This window comes from Lepidochelys kempii, chromosome 6 (assembly GCF_965140265.1).
Source record: "Lepidochelys kempii isolate rLepKem1 chromosome 6, rLepKem1.hap2, whole genome shotgun sequence".
Lineage (NCBI taxonomy): Eukaryota > Metazoa > Chordata > Testudines > Cheloniidae > Lepidochelys > Lepidochelys kempii.
In genome coordinates this window covers 75,935,905-75,953,142 of record NC_133261.1, presented here as the reverse complement: position 1 = coordinate 75,953,142, position 17,238 = coordinate 75,935,905, and the positions used below count along the sequence as shown (strand labels likewise).

Sequence of the window (17,238 nt, the reverse complement as noted above, 5' to 3'; positions counted from 1 at the left end):
CTTTTTGTGTCCCTTCATATCCAGATTTTTAAAGGGACTTACTCATGCTCACCTGTGTCCAGTCCTTCATCTTCATGGGACATGAATTGAGTGTTTTCCCATTTGATGGGTCCCCCCTTTGAACCTTTGGCAACAACATCCTTGCCATTGTTGTAAATGAAAATAGCATTTTTGGTAACAGCTACCTTTGTGAGGAGGGTGTGAGATCTTCCAGCACTTCTGGTTAACCCTCCTTTCTCACAGTATTTCACAAAGACAAGATCTCTCGTAGGCTACACACTAAGGTTGTCTCCACATTCTATCTCAATAAGATTATCCATCACCCAGTGTTCTTGCTGAAACCTCATTCTACCAAGGCCAAAGAAAAAGTGTATCTTGGGTGTTTAGAGACCTCTTGCATTGTACCTGGAAATCTTTCAGATCATCTCCCAGTCTTTTTGTAGCCTATGCTGATAGGATTAAAGGGCAACCTGTAACAGCCCATTATATATCACATTGGATTTCTGACTGTATCAGGCTTTCCAAGCAAAGTCTCTCCTCCACCCATTCCACTAGAGCTAATTCCACTTTCTGAGTCTTCATGAGCAACATACCTGTAGTTGATATTTGTGAGGCAGCAACATGTTCATCTGCACATCCCTTTTCCATGCACTACGCTATTACTCAAGTGTCCAGAGACAATGTCAGCTTCAGCAAGTCAGTGCTGCAGGCTCTCTTCAAGTAATCCAAAATCTCACCACCTGTAGGGTTACTGCTGGTGAGTACCCTACAATGGAATGTGAATGTGCACAGTCAAATGAGAGGAAACAGTTACTTACAATATAGCAACTGTTGTTCTGCAAGATGTCTTGCGCGCATATAAATTCCACGGCCCTCATGCCTTCATCGCTACTTTGGGTATTAGTTCTGTGGTAATGTGAAGGAACTGAGAGGGAGGTGGTAGCCACACCTTTATACCTTGGCTCCAGGCACAAAGATAGCAGGGGCACACAAGCCTACTTCTGATAAAAGTCTCAGACCCAGGTGCAATGGGCACGCATATACCTACAGTAGAATGTATAAGTGCACAACACATCTCAAAGAACAACGGTTGCCATACAGGTAAGTAACTGTTGTAGAGTGTTCTGACAGAAGAGATAGAGGGCATTCAGTGAACATTGATTGGAATGTTGTGGTTCCATATATAAAGGGCAATGTGACAAGGAAATTTGATGGATTTTAGAACTTTCCAAACTGGGATCACTGCTACCTAATTAACACTTTTCTTGTCAAGCAAACTTTAGCTTGGAGGCTATTTTTCTGAGTTCCCTCTGTAAGAGGTTTTAATAGCATGTTTTTGAGTGGCCCAGCTATACAGTTAGATCTCCTTCCTTTCCCTGTTATTGCATTGTAGATTAAAGACAGTTGCATAAGGCTAGAGAAGAACAACAATGTACCCAATTCTTTACAAGTCTAAAACAATTGTTGGCTGTATATTTACAGGTATAAATAAGTATTTTAAAAAACGGACTTTCAAAAGTAATTACCAATATGTCTGAAAGAAACAACATTTTGTCAATGAGAAGAAGTCAAAAAAGCTACCTTATCCAGTCATAAACAAATATCTGTCTGTGACTAGACTCCTGTGTTATAAGACACTTAGCACAGCTCTCTTTAGGAACTGATGGTCTGCTACCACTATTGTCTACTCTGAACTTACAGCCTTTGCTGCCTATCTATCTTTGGGCTGGGATAATGCTTTCCCAACTTTAGAGTACATCTACACTTGAAGCTGGAGGTGTACGTCCCAACTCGAGGAGATATACCTGTGCTAGCTCGATCAGAGCAATTATGCTAAAAATAGAGTGCAGCCACGGCAGCAGGAGGGGCTAGCTCCCCCAGTCCAATCCCAGCCAAGACACTAGATATATGCCCACAGTGACTAGCCCTACAGTTAGCACATTAGGTCGATCAGAGCTAGAGCAGGTATGTCTGCTCAAGCCGGAATTTACGCTTCCAGATAGAAGTGTAGGCCTATCAGATTCAAGTGTTAAACTCCTAACACACACTTTGGCAACCTACTCTACCTAAAGTATTTTCCAGTCTCGGACCAAGTTCATAAGTTACATATCCCATCCAAAAGATACATTCTGTGTCAGTGTACCTTAGTAGTAGCTAAACAAATATGCCATGGCAGCTGCCAGAGTTGACCTAATAAAGAATTTCCTTATTACAGTAGTTGAATTCTTCTATTTGTGCATAAATTTGCCAGTGTATGGTGTCTTTTCATAGTATGTATTTTCTTCAGTTATCTTTAAATGCTTCTTTTCTTTTGCATTGAACAACATGACTAGCTTTTTCATTAAAAGTTAAGTATGCTAGTTTTGTTCTCTTGCATCAAGAAGCATGATTTCCTGAAGCTCATCTCTAAGGCAAAACTCTTTTAGTATTTTAGGAATAATGTCTGAATTATTAGCAGCCTTTTAATGCTTTATTTTCCTCAGGCCATATCCTAGGAGTTTTCCACTGATTTCAATTTGGTCCATATAGTGTGATGACACAGATTGGTAAAAAGTTAGAATTAAAAAATTACTTGAAAATATTCTTCTGGAATCCTGCCAATCTGTTTCTTACATCCAGAATGGTCTTTCATTTTGTCAGTAGATAATTGCACATTAGAAAATGTAACGAGAGTCAACAAGCTGAATAATACTCTGTGATGACAGCTTTGATTAATATATGGTTATTAAAACACAGAAGCAACATATTTTTGATGTATGATTCTAGGAAAATGTTAGCAACAATAGAATTCAGTTTGCAAGTTAAGGTTCTACTTGTGAAACAATTAACTTTGTTTTTTCCAGTTACAAACCGGTTTTGTGTAGGAGTTGAATTCATCAGTTCCCTACAGCAAAGTGGTGTTATTTTCTGATTATTTTCTGTAACGGGTATTATAGCCCAGAATTGGCAGTACTGCTGCCGTGTTTTGATCTTCAAGGGAAAATACTACTATGTGAAATGTACTAATTCTTGCAATTAATATGTGTTTTAAAATTATAAGCTTTACGATATTTGTTTCTGTGGATTAATAGATTTGCAGAGCTGAGAGAAACAACAACATACGTGCAGTTCTAGAAGAGTGCAAAGTATTTAAAAACATCATTTTTGAGGCTCAGTCCACAATAGCGCAAACACTAGGTTTCTTTTCATCCCTCACTTTGGCAGGCAGGGTGATGACCATCTAGTATTTTCCTGCTCTTTAGGGCTCCCTCTTCTGCTTCTCCAGCTTCACTCCTGCCTCACTCAGAGCAACATGCAGGTAGGCAACCTCCACAGCTACATGTGGCTGCCATTTAGGTCTTGATCAGAAAAGCCTAAAATAAAAGGAAGAGGATTGAAACACCTCAACCATGTCTCATGGATTAATGCTTTCCCATGGATGGCATAAATGTTTTTTCTGCTTTCACTGAAAAATGTTCACTACTTAGTAGAATGAGACAGCAACTGAAGGGATTTCTGGGCCTGTGTCAGACAAAGCCAGCCTGCCCAGCCTTCCTATAGGGAGGAAGGAAGGTAACCTGCAGGAGCTGAGACTCTCTCTCAAACAGCTGCAGAGTGAGGGAGTGGCTGAGATGGTCTCTGGGGCTGCGACAGACAGAACAGTTCATGCAGTTCATGCACAGGGAAAAGAGGCTCTCCCTGAGTCAGCCTCAAACTCTTGAGGAAAACTTTAAGAACTTTTAAGATTTCCATGAAATAAGGGATCTTATTGAGCCAGGTCTCCTTAACTGTACAGCATGCTAGTTATACTAATCGAGAGTCTCCCAGGAGAGTTGTCCATAGCAGTTTTCCAGTAGCTATAAGAAGTGGAGAATCTCCATTGTAGAACTGTTCATAACAAAATTCAATGCTAAGTGCTTCCTTTTTTGGCAATGGTTGTCTGGACCCAGCAATGCTAGTGCAGGATGCATTTGTCATTTCATGGAACTTCTCATTGGCTTACATGTTTCCTCCCCTCCAACTCCTATGGAGAGTCCTAAAGAAAACTACTCATCATGGGATTCCTTTAATCCTGATTGTCCTGGCCAAGGCTATCTTAACATATGGAACTGATGATGCTCTTGGAAGGGATAAGAATCCTTCTGCCCTTATGCCATGACCTTCATCAGGAGTATTGCCCTCAAGTCCAGGTGCCCTAATTTCTTGTACAGTGAGACTTAGAACTGATTCCACTTCAGCTGTGCCACTTACTAGGTCAGAGAAAGGAAGTGGTAGTGGACAAGGTTTGCAAAGGTGCTTCCTACATTCTCACTAGGCACTATGGGCCAAATGTGCAGGTGTGTATAGACCCATCCTTTGGCTTCAGAGAGCTGAGAGCACAGTTTAGATGAGCAACTCTCCTTTAGGAGGGAGTAGCTGTAAGGTTAGGCAATCCCCTCCTTCTTCTGGTTCAGTTCCAAGTCTTATTCTCATGCCCTATGGTGTGTTGTATATGGTGCTACTAAACCGAAATCATTATATGCACTGGCTCAGGTCAAATCACAGAAAGGTAAATTATATTCCCATCTACAGGCTAATCCTATGAGGGCATCAACAAAAGCCTTTCTTCCTTAGGAAGGTAGATCAGGCTAACAGATTTCTGTCAGATCAAAGGAGTCAAACTGAAGATTCAAGAGGAGGAAACCCAACAGAGAGAGAACTTCTGGATAGTGATTGGTCATCATGCCAGTAAGTGAGTGAGAAGGAGGAACCTAGAATCTGAACTGGCTCTGACAAGCCACAGATAATTTGCCCTTGTCAAACAGACACCACTGATGGTGGTTACTTACTATCTCATTTTACAAAGAAAACTCATTTCCAAGTTTACTGTTGTGCCTGAAGCATGCCAGATTTACATCTCTATAAAATACATTAAGAGACTGAAATATATTATGCATTCACAGAAACAATACAGCAATGATAGTGCCAATGCAAGCTTGCCCAAACTGTCCTACCAAATTACGTCAGTGCTGTGCTGGAGGGAGCATCTTGGCTTCACTGAAACTACCACCAAGGCCAGTTAGACTATGTCTACACTTTCAGTGATGTGTAGAGTACATACACTGCACACCTCCTAGCATGGGTTTAAATAGCACTATAGACTGTGAAGCACTGCTTAGATGAGTAAAGACACACCAGAACCTTAGGGTATATACCCTGCACAGCTTTCTACAAGCCCAAGCAGTGCCTCACAAATCTACACTGCTCTCTTTAGCAGTGTAGTGTCCTGCTGCCTCCCTGCTGCCAGAACCTTGCCAGAGTGACAAATTGTGGCTGTGGGGGCAGGCTCTGGCAGGGGGAGGCAGCGGGGAAAGGCTCCACCAGTTCCCCATCACCAGAACCTTTCCCTACTGCCTGCTGCCTGCCAGAGCCTTTCAGTGCTCCATATAGCTACACATCACAGTGTGGACACAACATGCTTTGCACTGGGGCATGTACATGTGCCGTACAACATACTGCCAACCGTGCAGACAAGACCTTGCTGTTAACTGTAATGGTGACTTGTGTGAGAGGGAGACTTATCAAGTAGGATTTGATCTAAAACCTTTTACATAGTCAGTGAACAGCCTTCAGATTATTAATTTCAGTTACTATCAGATTAAGGCAATTTCGGATGAGTTATCTAGAGCTGTGTGAGCCACTGTAGGTTCTCTAAACCATCCAGTCTATCTACTTCCCTGTCATATGTTGTTTAAGAACCAACCCATTTTCTTTGTTAAGTAGGACTGTCATCTTTCTTTGACTGAAAACCCACTGAAATTCTTTAAAGTGATAATTATTATACAAGTGTAACATTCTTTCTTAAAAGACATCTACCACAACAGATCCCTCACTCTTGGGTCCATACTGCCAGACAGGAACTCCCATTATTCTAAAGTTCTGAGCCATTACTACTCCAACAGGGGAGCTATGCAGACATGCCCTCTGTTCCTAGAGATCCTAACAATAGTTCATTTTTGACTTCTATTGATAAAGAAGCTCACTACACTATCTCAGCAGTCCTGCACCATCAGCTGTATTACAGATGGATGGGTGCTGAGCAATATTTTTTCAGGCAAATCTTTTATTCTCCAAATATAAGTATTTTTCATGGTGCTTCTTTTGACTCAGTGGCTGTTTTAGAAAACAAAAAATCATGATTTCTTCTGTCTCCTCTAGGTTTTTTATTCTGTGAGAGCAAAGACGCCTCAGGGCTCCTTGCCTCCCTATCCTCAGACTTTTCTCTCTCTCCAGATCATGTGCACATTTTATTTTTGCCAGTAGTTCATCCTAAAGATTTGAAGTGTCTGAGAGGAAGCAACGTAAAAAAGTCCCAAGTGTAGTTATCTCGCCTTCTGATAAATGTGACCACAACACTGTCTACTTCTGAGAAGAGCATGACAAATTTGCCAATTATATCTACATGCACATGTCACCAGGGGCCTTCGGGTCTAAGGATGAGCGTTTGAGTTCTTTGACCCACTACACTATGGCTGCTGGAAACCAATGTTGAGAGGGTGGCCTCACCTCCTCCCAACTGCAGAACAAGGAACCCACTGACTTCCAACATGTTTCTTTGCCTCCTGAAAGCAAGCAGTTAAGGCATTCAGAATCAGCGCTAAGAAGTTAGACATTGTCAGCTGGGCTCAAAGAACATATTGTACAGTCTGTACTCCTCCTGCTACATCACCACTCCAGTTGAATCAAAGATGAACACCACTTTCAGCTGACTAAAATCTGGTCTTGATGTGAAGTGGATCTCAAGCGTCGGTCACCTCAATGTACTTGAAGATATGATTCTCTCAGTATACACAACACCTTCTGTATGTTTTAATGAACTTTTTACATATCATATGAGATAAAATACGGAAATAGGCGCTCTGATAAATGCAGTTCAATTCAAGGTATCCCTAGACAAGATACAGGTCATTATGGAACTAGTCCACTGCATCTGAAGCAACCTGTGCTTTAAGGTTTTAGAGTTTTCAAAACAAGCAGCGACACTTGAACCCACATCCAGGTAACAGACAACACAGGTACAGAAAGACACAAAACTCTCAGCCTCTACTATGTCATGAACGATACTACCAGATATAGGGATTCAAGGCTGAGAGGCAGAGAAAAATCCCTGATTCTATGTGATCATATGGAACAAGACTCTGATGATGAGGGGCTGTTGGCCACTGCCATCCCTAAAAAGGTCAAGAACCATAAATGGTCAATTAGGTGCAAGTAACAATCCATACTTCTGTCTCTCCTGACACTAGAGATAATGAAGGGAAGACATTTTTTTCCCCTGTTACAGCTCAAGATACACATATTTCCCAGTGGCTATTGCAGTATCTTATTCTTTAAAAAAAATTATTTCATGAAGACCTTGGGGAGTTCAATAATGTCCAAAGAGTGCGGAATCTGTTGCTGAGGCAATTTTAGGAGAACTATTCACCCCTCACCCTCCTTTTGGTGACTGAAGATTCTGTAACCTTTATAACTCCATGTTTGTGTACCCTTCTATACACAGTACTTTCAGTTTCCCTGAAAGGAACGGTCCTTTGGGGACACTAGGGACATGGCTGTTCTGAAGGGCACGCCACCTGCTGGAGTAAGGTTTCATAACATTAGAGCTGTCAGTGTTCTATCGGGCCTTGTGCTGGGATTTTGGACCCAACAGTGGTAAGTGCTACAAATAAGGCCCTACTTGAATTGCGGGATGATTGTCAAAAAATTGCAGCTGAGTTGTGGACAAGCCATGGAAAATTGCAGAAAAACAATAACAGACCTTGTTATTTGCAGTAATGAGGTCCAATATTACTTTCCTGTGATTTTCCACTGTCGGACACCTTGGGCTGAGAGTGGGGGCTTCTGCTGTCAGCAGCCCGGGGCTGACAATGGGAACACGGGGCTGAGAGCAGGGTCTCCCACTGTCGGCTGCCCAGGGCTGAGAGCTGGGGGCTGAAATTGACAGCGGGAACATGGGGTTGAGAGCGGGCTCTCCCAACAGTCAGCTGCCCAGGGCTGACAGCAGGGGCCCAAGGCAGACAGTGCCCACCCTGGGCTGACAGTGCAGACTCCCGCTCTCAGCCCTTGGTGGCCAGGGCTCCCACTGTCAAAATTGTGGTGGATGCCTAATATTGCAGAATCTGCAATTTCCACAATATCACAAGTTAAGTAGGGCCTTAGTTAGGATGATGTACCATCAGAGAATACAATTACAACTAATCACTGCTTCATCTAAGGCTACTCCTACACTTGGATGTGGGGGTGGGGGTGATTCCCAGCTCTAGCAGACATACTTGTGCTAGCTCTCATCAAGCTAGCACACTAAAAATAACAGTGTAGCAATGGTAGTATGGGCAGTGGCGAGTGGTGGCACAAGCTAGCCACCCCAAGTACAAACCTGCTTGGACCTCTTGGGTTTGTGCTCGGGGTGGCTAGGCAGAACTGCCCCTCGCCACTGCCTGTGGCTACACTACTATTTAGTGTGCTAGCTCAATGAGAGCTGGCACGAGTATGTCTGCTTGGCAGGGAATCACACCCCACCAACATTAAGTGTAAACATAACCTAAATCATCATCCTTATATTTATAGCGTCAGTGCACTGTGACATCTGGTGCTACATGTCCCCGTGAAAATGTCTATTTCTGGGTTTTCCGCCATGGATAGAAATGAAATCAAGGCTACTATAGTGGTTTACATGCTGAAAAGAGTCATCTGCATTGAGAAACTTCTTTATCTTCTCCAAGAATGCAAATGTGGGTTGTGCTCATGCATGTATCTTGGGGTGTGGGTGGGGGCTAGGAAGGATTTTCAAATGGATTTGTTTAGTGTTGAAGGATGTTATTATGGCAGCCTTCACAATATCAGGTAATGGTGAGCATTAAATGAAAGCAACCAGCAGTCTGTCCTTTATATTTCACTGATAAGTAAGTATTTACATGGATGGTATAAAGAGAAAAAGCGAGAAGAGACATTGATGTTACAGTGAATTACAATTTATGAGGGCCAGTTACTGTCCTTGCACAAATCCCACTGACATGAATAGTAGTTCTGCTCAGCAAATTGTAACAAAACGTTACCATGAGCAAGAATTTTATTTGTTTTTTGCCTCCATTGATGTGTTAAATAACTTGAGAACTTTTTATCTATGCAGATCCTTTCCTAACAATTACTGGGACAAGTTTGTAAAACGGAAGGTAGGTTCTTTATATTATTATGCCTAACGTAAGACAATATACTGTGTATTTAATTCAAATATCTGTATTTTTGTGGTATAAGCATACAAATGTTTGAGAATTGTATTTTGTTTCATGGAACTCGTAGTTATGGTAAATCTTACTGGGAATAGTCAGTTGTGATGTGGGTGGGGGAAGAGGAAGAAGAGAGAGTGCTTTGGCTTAATTCCTAGACTCATATATTCTAAATAACTTTGTGCTGTCAATCAGCCATGCAGTTCTAATTTACAGCCATTGTCATCATTAGGATACAAAGCCCTCTCATCCCCCTAAAAAAAGAAAAACATGCCAGCTCAAATTACTTTAAATTATACCAAAGCTTTAGATAATAGCCTTTTATGCTTCTAGTTTTCATTTTTTTAAATGCTTTTTCTCTCTCTGAGTTCTCACTGTTCTTGCAGTACCAGTCCTGGAAAACTGAGGTTTTAAATTTTTTGACAAATGTGGGGTAAAGTGAGGGGGATGTGACAGCAGTGTCTTGTCCTGACCAGAAGCTCATCTTTTCCCCTTTTAGGTTATTAACAAATATGGTGATTTGTATGGAGCAGAGCGCATAGCTGAACTCTTGGGGTTGGACAAAAATGCTCTTGATTTCAGTCCAGTGGAAGAGACTGAACCAGAGGAAGCATCTCTTGTATCATGGTATGATATTTGGAGATTTTTTTTTAAAAAAAAGCAGTTGACCTTAGCTGATTTCAAACAAATCAGCATTGGAAGGGATTTTTAATCTGTTGCTACCACTACGTAATTAAAGATAAGAACAGATTTGATATGTTGAGTGTGTGTATTTTCAATACTTTGCTCAGTACTAAAAATCCACATGGTAAAGGCTTCTTTGTAGTAATGAAGTAAAATAAACTAGCTTTTAAAAAATGTACATATACCACTTAAAATAATGGCCCAACACAGCCTTCCCACTTCACTGCACGTGTGTCCAAGGGTCTTTGTCTCAGTCAGAAGGAAGGGAGCACTGATCACAGAGCAGACCTGGTCAGGGATTTTCCAGTATACAGGTTTCATCAGAAAATGCCAATTGCTCAAGTATGAAATATTCCATGTTTCACTTCCAACAAACCACAGGCAACTTTCTGTCAGAAACCTGCCTGGTTTCCTGCCAGCTAGCCTCATGGAATGATGGGGACTCCCACTTCCAGGGTCCACTGCTCCCGGGCACCTCTGCCATGGAAACTGATCTTGGGATAGGCACTTCAGGGCTGCCAGGCTCCCTGCCACAGAATCCTGTCTCTAGCTGGGGCTTGGCTCCTGGCTTCGCAGCAGGGAGCCTGGAAAGCTTGGGGGCTCTCAAGGCTTCCATGCTTCCTGCCACAGAGAGGGGCTCAGGGTGTCTAGGCTCTCTGCTATAGAACTAAAAGCCCTGGCTCCCAAGCTCTGAGGCTCCCAACTCAGCTATGACTTCTGATCAGTCTGATAGGGCTCACAGGGAGCCTAGAAGCCCTGAGAGAGACTGCTGAACCAGGAGCCCCAAAGTTTGGTCTCCCAGGATCAATTCTATTTTTAAGTTTCCAAAATAACATGTTTTGATTATTTCAGAACTAAATTTATTCAGATTTCCCTTCTGCAGGAAATTTTCAGAATTCTGCTTTTCATTGTGAAATGAAACAAATGTTTTCCATAATTTTGGAATTTCCTGCTGAACAGGAATTCCAACTTTCAACCAGCTCTGTCATAGAGGCCAAGTGGGGAAGTGCTGGGCAAAAGGATAGGTGTGCCAGTGATTGTTCCTGTCCATCCTGACAACCACAAAAGGGGGGCATAGAAAGAAGGAAGTGCAGAGAACTGCAAAATAATTGTCATGTCATCCTTCCCTGGTATTGTGAAATTGCTATGAAAATGTCACGTGAGGATGTAAGATTGAAGTAGTTTGGTGCCTTTTCTACAACTCTGAAGTGTCTAAAATTCTTCAGAGTTGAGTACCTCTGTGTTATTATAATACAGGTGATGATCTAATAGCAAAGTAAAAAGAAGGGTGGAAGAATCCTGAGTTCTCTTTGCAGCTCCTGCACTGACTAGATTACACTTCAAAATGACCTTGATAAATTAGAGAATTGGTCTGAAATCAAAAAGATGAGATTCAATAAAGATAAGTGCAAAGTAGTTCATTTAGGAAGGAAAAATCAAATGTACAGTTACAAAATGGAGAATAACTGGCTAGATCAGGGAATGGCAAACTACAGCCCACAGGCCGGATCCGGCCTGTCAGGACTTTCAGTCCAACCTACGGCATTGCCAGCCCTGTGGTGCAGCAGGGCTAAGGTACGCTGCACGCTGCTGCCACCCCGGAGCCTCCTGAGCCCCTTAACCCCCTGCCTTGAGCCCCCTTCTGCACCCCAATGCCCTGCCCTGAGCCCCCTGCTGCTCCCCTCTGTATCCCAATCCCTTGCCCTGAGCCCCTTCCTGCACTCCACACCCCAACCTCCTGCCCCAGCCCTACATCCATGGCCCTGCATACAATTTCCCCATCCAGATGTGGCCCTCGGGCCAAAAAGTTTGCCCACCCTTGGGCTAGATAGTGGTATAGCTGAAAAGGATCTGGCGGTTACAGTGTATCATAAATTGAATATGGGTCAACAGAGTGATGCAATTGTGAAAAAGATTAATATTCTGGAGTGTGTTAACAAGAGTGTCATATTTATTATTGTTGCTGCAGACAATTCCAAACCCTCAACATTTAAGCATCTTGACATGCACTTTAATCTCAATGGGTATGTCTTCACTACACATTTAAGTGGGGCTTACTGTAACCCAGGTTTTAACCTTAACACCCACTACCATTTACACAGAAAAACTTCTGACCTGAGTTTAGAGATGCTTTAAGCCTGCACTAGCAGACCTGACTCAGGGTGTGTGTGTTAGAACCTGGGCTCCACTTTAACTCAGGCAGGAATCCACCCAATTTGTAGTGAGAATGCAAGCTAAATCATTCACGTGTTGATAGTCCTCCAGTGCCCTTCCCACAATTCCCCCGAAAGGACAGACAAGTTCTTCCACAAATGCCACAGTTGACTGGGAAAGAATCTGAGTGTGTCTCAGCACAGAGAACCATGGGATATGCCCCAAGACACACCTGGGTGAGTGCAGAAAGACCAAGGACACAGTATATGGGTATGTCTTTGAAGTGGGGATGTGGGATGCTTACATCTGGGGTAGGCTAACCCAGGTGCCCAGACCTGAGTGCCACTACCCAGTTTAACTGTGCAGTGTAGATACAGCCTATATGTTCAAAGTAGAGCTGTAATACTTTTACTGAAACTCTGAAACTCTTGAGACTATTGGAACTCTGTGGCTAACACTCAATACAGTTTTGAAAATGTAGGGAATGCTCTCTAAAATAGAGAGACCTGCACATCAGTCTTAAAATAATTATCCAGCATGTACCAGTGCTTACAAAAAATAAATACAAATAAACCACCAGAAAGATCCTAGTTACATTTTCTGAAAGAAAAATGTTTAGCCATTATGTGAAGATGTGTTTGTGTTGTTAAGGAAAGGAGTGTAACTGTAGTTATTAACTACTTAACGCTGACATTTATGAGGTTCAAAATATTTGTACTCCATAGGTTAAGCTCTATTGATACAAAGTACCACATCTGGAAGCTTGGAGTTGTTTTCACTGACAATGTAAGTATGTTAGCCTAGAGAAAGACTTTCGTTTATTCTAAATGCAAATATGTATTTTGCACTCAAAGCTATAGTTGGGCACTTTTTTAATAAAGAGAAATAAAGACGTAAATAAAATTGGGTAAGATAAGAAGGCAATTATCTTGAGTATGGTGAAATAAGCATATGTGGGTAACCAAAGAACCTGCAAAAAATAACATATACATTGATAAATTAATAGCTACATACTTATTCAATCAATATAAAAAGTTTGTTCTTTTTCTGTCTTTAACCTTAGCCCAACAACTTTCAGTAAAATTCTCTGTGGGAATATTTGTTTTTGACATCATAGGGCAATATTCAGGAGATACTATAATTGCAATACAAGATTTTGGAAATTAATTATAATGATTGGGTGGTGTTAAAAGGAATAATATTAAGAAGGTTTTTATTGTATTCTGGGGTTTTGATTAATTTTGACTTTGGGGGGTTGTGTAAGTTGCCAGACTGATAGCCTGAAGACCAAAGCCTTCTATCTTCAGAATAGGTACAGCACAGTCAGTGTCTTCAAACACTTGCTCTGTCTTAATCCTGACCTGCAGAGACCACCTGTAGGGGTCAATGGTTAGTTCAGACTCCTTTAGAATCCTTTCTTAACTCCCACAACCATCTCTAAAGGTCCCTAATCACCTTAAAATTCCCTCTTGCAAATGTGGGCTGTATATATCTCCTCCAGGTCTGATCAATACTGCTCAAAGGGTATGTCTACACAGAGCTAAAAGACCCTCAGCACAGCCATGGCTGGTCCAGGTCAGCTGACTTGGGCTTGCGGGCCTTGGGCTGTGGGGATAAAAACGGCTAGAGCCCAAGTTCTGAGACCCTCCATCCACACAGGGTCACAGGGTTTGGGCTCCAGCCTGAGCCTGAACATCTACATAGTGATTTTTAAGCTCCGCAACCCCTGACCTGGGCCAGCCATGGGGTTTTTATCCTTGTGTAGCCATTCCCTAAGAGTCAGCCAGATGAAGTGGCTTATGAGGCACTCCCTCTCCCTAAGGCTTGTATGCTGTGTTTGTAGCTGTCTTAGTCCCTGCAGAAGCATCAGATCTTCAGAAATTCAGAATGCATAGCAAGCTCTCCAGCTCTGTAAAATATTCTCAACCAAAACAAGATAGTGTTAAGAGCCGGGGGAATTCTGATTTTAGTAATTAATCTGTTCTGAGGAATATAATCAAGTGAAAGATTTAAAGTAAATGTCAAAGGCATCATTTCCAAGGTTAAACGGCAAATCTTTTTATCAGAGTAGTGGGGTGTGTTGGAGACAAAGAATAAGACACAGTTCTTCTGCATAAAAATATGGAGATGCTAAATCCATATTAATTTACGATTGGAAAGCTCAAACCATTAGATCACTGCCTACAGTTCAGAGTTTCATTTTGTGTGTGTGATGTACACTATCCAGTAAAACACATTAGTAACTGTTAATATTCTCTAACATTTCACATTTTCTGTAGTCCTTCTTGTACTTAGCTTGGTACACAACTATGTCTATCCTTGGCCATTACAACAACTTCTTCTTTGCTGCTCACTTGCTGGATATTGCTATGGGTTTCAAGACTCTACGAACCATTCTGTCTTCTGTAACTCACAATGGCAAACAGGTGAGTGCCGTATATGTAGTCTGAAAATGAACACCATTCATAACTATACTGAACAAAAATGGTAGTCCTATAATATACCTTGGAAACCAATGCGACTCTTTTCTATTAGATAATATTACATATTTTTAACAGATATTTTTCATAATATAAGTGTCACAGCCTCCTAGTTTCAAGAGTTATGATTCAGCTGCTTCTTAAAATCTCATTCTCAGAAACATGGTGTAAATGTTTGTCAGGCTGGACACATTATTTCTTTGTTTAATACAAATGATTTGACATTTTAAGGTTGCAAAGCAGCAAAAAATAATGTTGATATGGTTTTAGTTACCTTTTATTTACCAGCACTATCTTAAAAAAAGATTTTATTTTGTTGGGAATTGGTCCTTTTATGTGGACCTTAATGACCTACACTATTTAGAAATGCCAAAAGTTTTAAGAAGGCAGTTGAAGGTTTTGAAAAAAGAACTCCTGCACACAGTAGTTTCTATTCAGAATTTCTTTACATTGATGGTGTGGCTATTGGAATGTGCTTTCATTTAGATGGTAAGTATTTGGGGCAAGGAATATGCCTTACTGTGTCTTCTGCAAAATACCTGCACACTTTTAGTCCTAAATATAGAATTTATTATAATCCTATACCCACGGGACTGTAAATGCTAAAAATTTCCAGCGTACAATACATAGCCATCTGGACATTGGAAAAGAGGGAGGAAAGGAACAGCCATTCCTAAATGCATTTAGAAATACAACCATTCTGCAATTTGGAATCTCTACACAAATGTGGCCTGCTGGATTCAGATGTATACAAATCTGATTCCAAAATCAATTTGGATACCTTATAATAACACAGCTCCTTCTTTGTCATCTGACCTGCTTCCTAGCCATCATCTCAACATAAGCACAGGTAATTTATCAACTCACCATCTCCCTCCTATCTGTCTTTTCCCAGACTAAGAGTGCTCTTCACATACTCCCACTAAGGTGCCTCCCACTGCAACCCCTGAAAAATTCCTTCCTGTATATACCCTTCCATTATCTGGTTTCAACCCTAGCTCCAGACATGCACACCACAGTCCCTCCTGCCATCCCTTCTCAAACGCCGTAAAATGTATCCCAGGCCGTCCCCACCTTTGCATGTCTGGGATTTGCTTTCAGTATCTAGTAGAAACTAACACACATGACAAGGGATACTCCTCCAGTAGCGGGGGGTGGGAGGCGGCAGTGTTACCTCTGTCAAACAGAAAGTGATTCTTTAAGTAGGGAAGGAAGGCTTTGAATGAGGTAACTTTCATACTGAATGTTTATCCTCTGTCTAATATACCCTAACAACAACCCCTTACCTATCAGCTTTCTTTTTTAGGGGAATAACAGTGCCCTGAGATTCCCAACTTCCTTGTAATCTTTCTATCTTCCATGAAGTCCATACATGGGCCTGATCAGTTCTTTCAGCAGAGGACATCTAGATGCAGCCCCTTCCTTTATCAGGAAAAGGAAATTGCTAGAGCATGACACCCAGTACTCTCCACAAGAAGCTTATCATTCCTGCTTCCTTCCTACTTCTGACTCAAAAATGAGACCTTAACTCTGGTCCGCCCTCCCCTACGTAGCTCTGATAGTCTGGCTACACCTAGTGTGTTACCTATTAATATTTTAATTCAGTGATTGATATATTTTCTCAGATTTCTATTAAGATGATATTTCTCAGAAACTCTGAGACGGTGTGTGCTGATGAAACAGCTTCAATTCTAGGTCGCAACTTTCAATAAACCTACCATGACTACCCTCCCTGACAAGCAAGTATTAGCACTGCTAAGATCATCACTGTTGGTTTCAGCACAGACATGAACAGAGTTTTAAATAGAGTCATACATTTTAGAAATATGCCCAATGATCTGCATAAATTGCTCACTTAAAAAGCAACTAAAATGCTTGATTTTTTTCCCTCATTTTAAATAGTAATATCAGTTCTACAGTGCTTTTTAAATATATATAAAAATCTTCCAAAACCACTCTTATAAAACCACAACTCCAACGCCAATGAGTAGGGCCCTACCAAATTCATGGTCCACTTTGATCAATTTCATGACCGTAGGATTTAAAAAATCGTAAATGTCATGATTTCAGCCATTTAAATCTGAAATTTCATAGTGGTGTAATTGTAGGGGTCCTGACCCAAAAAGGAGTTGTGGGGGGGGGGTCCACAAGGTTATTGTAGGGGTGGTTGCAGAACTGCCACGCTTACTTCTGTGCTGCTGCTGGCGGCAGGGCGCTGTCTTCAGAGCTGGGCAGCTGGGAGGTGGCAGCTGCTGGCCCGGAGCCCAGCTCTGAAGGCAAAGGCAATGCAGAAGTAGGGACAGCATGGTAACGTATCGTCACCCTTACTTCTGCACTGCTGCTGGCAGGGCACTACCTTCAGAGCTGGATGCCCGATGAACAGCCACTGCTCTCTGGCCATCTAGAAGGCAGCGCAGAAGTAAGGGTGGCAATATCGTGACACCCCCCCCAGAAAAAATAACCTTGCAACCCCCCTGCCTGCAACTCCCTTTTGGGTCAGGATCCCAATTTGAGAAATGCTGGTCTTCCCTGTCAAATCTATATAGTATAGGGTAAAAGCACACAAAAGACCAGATTTCATGGGGAGAGACAAGTTTTCACGGTCCGTGACGTGTTTTTCATGGCCGTGAATTTCGTAGGGCCCTACCAATGAGTAATATATTAGTGGTTCTTTA

At 41.8% G+C, this 17,238-nt stretch overlaps 1 protein-coding gene across 16 annotated transcripts in view; it reads left to right on the top strand.

Annotated features, from left to right (window-relative positions):
* RYR3 (ryanodine receptor 3) overlaps window positions 1-17,238 on the top strand; it is a 581,477-nt gene that overhangs the window by 546,876 nt on the left and 17,363 nt on the right. For 13 of the 16 annotated variants that reach the window (XM_073348839.1, XM_073348831.1, XM_073348834.1 and 10 more), the window contains 4 exons: window positions 9,149-9,191; window positions 9,745-9,872; window positions 12,809-12,869; window positions 14,363-14,509. In XM_073348839.1, the coding sequence (XP_073204940.1) occupies window positions 9,149-9,191; window positions 9,745-9,872; window positions 12,809-12,869; window positions 14,363-14,509 (379 nt within the window). Of the gene's footprint in view, window positions 1-4,551; window positions 4,747-7,519; window positions 7,672-9,148; window positions 9,192-9,744; window positions 9,873-12,808; window positions 12,870-14,362; window positions 14,510-17,238 lie in introns of those variants that run through there. The other 3 variants (XR_012159473.1, XR_012159474.1, XM_073348837.1) reach the window with 3 other exon arrangements.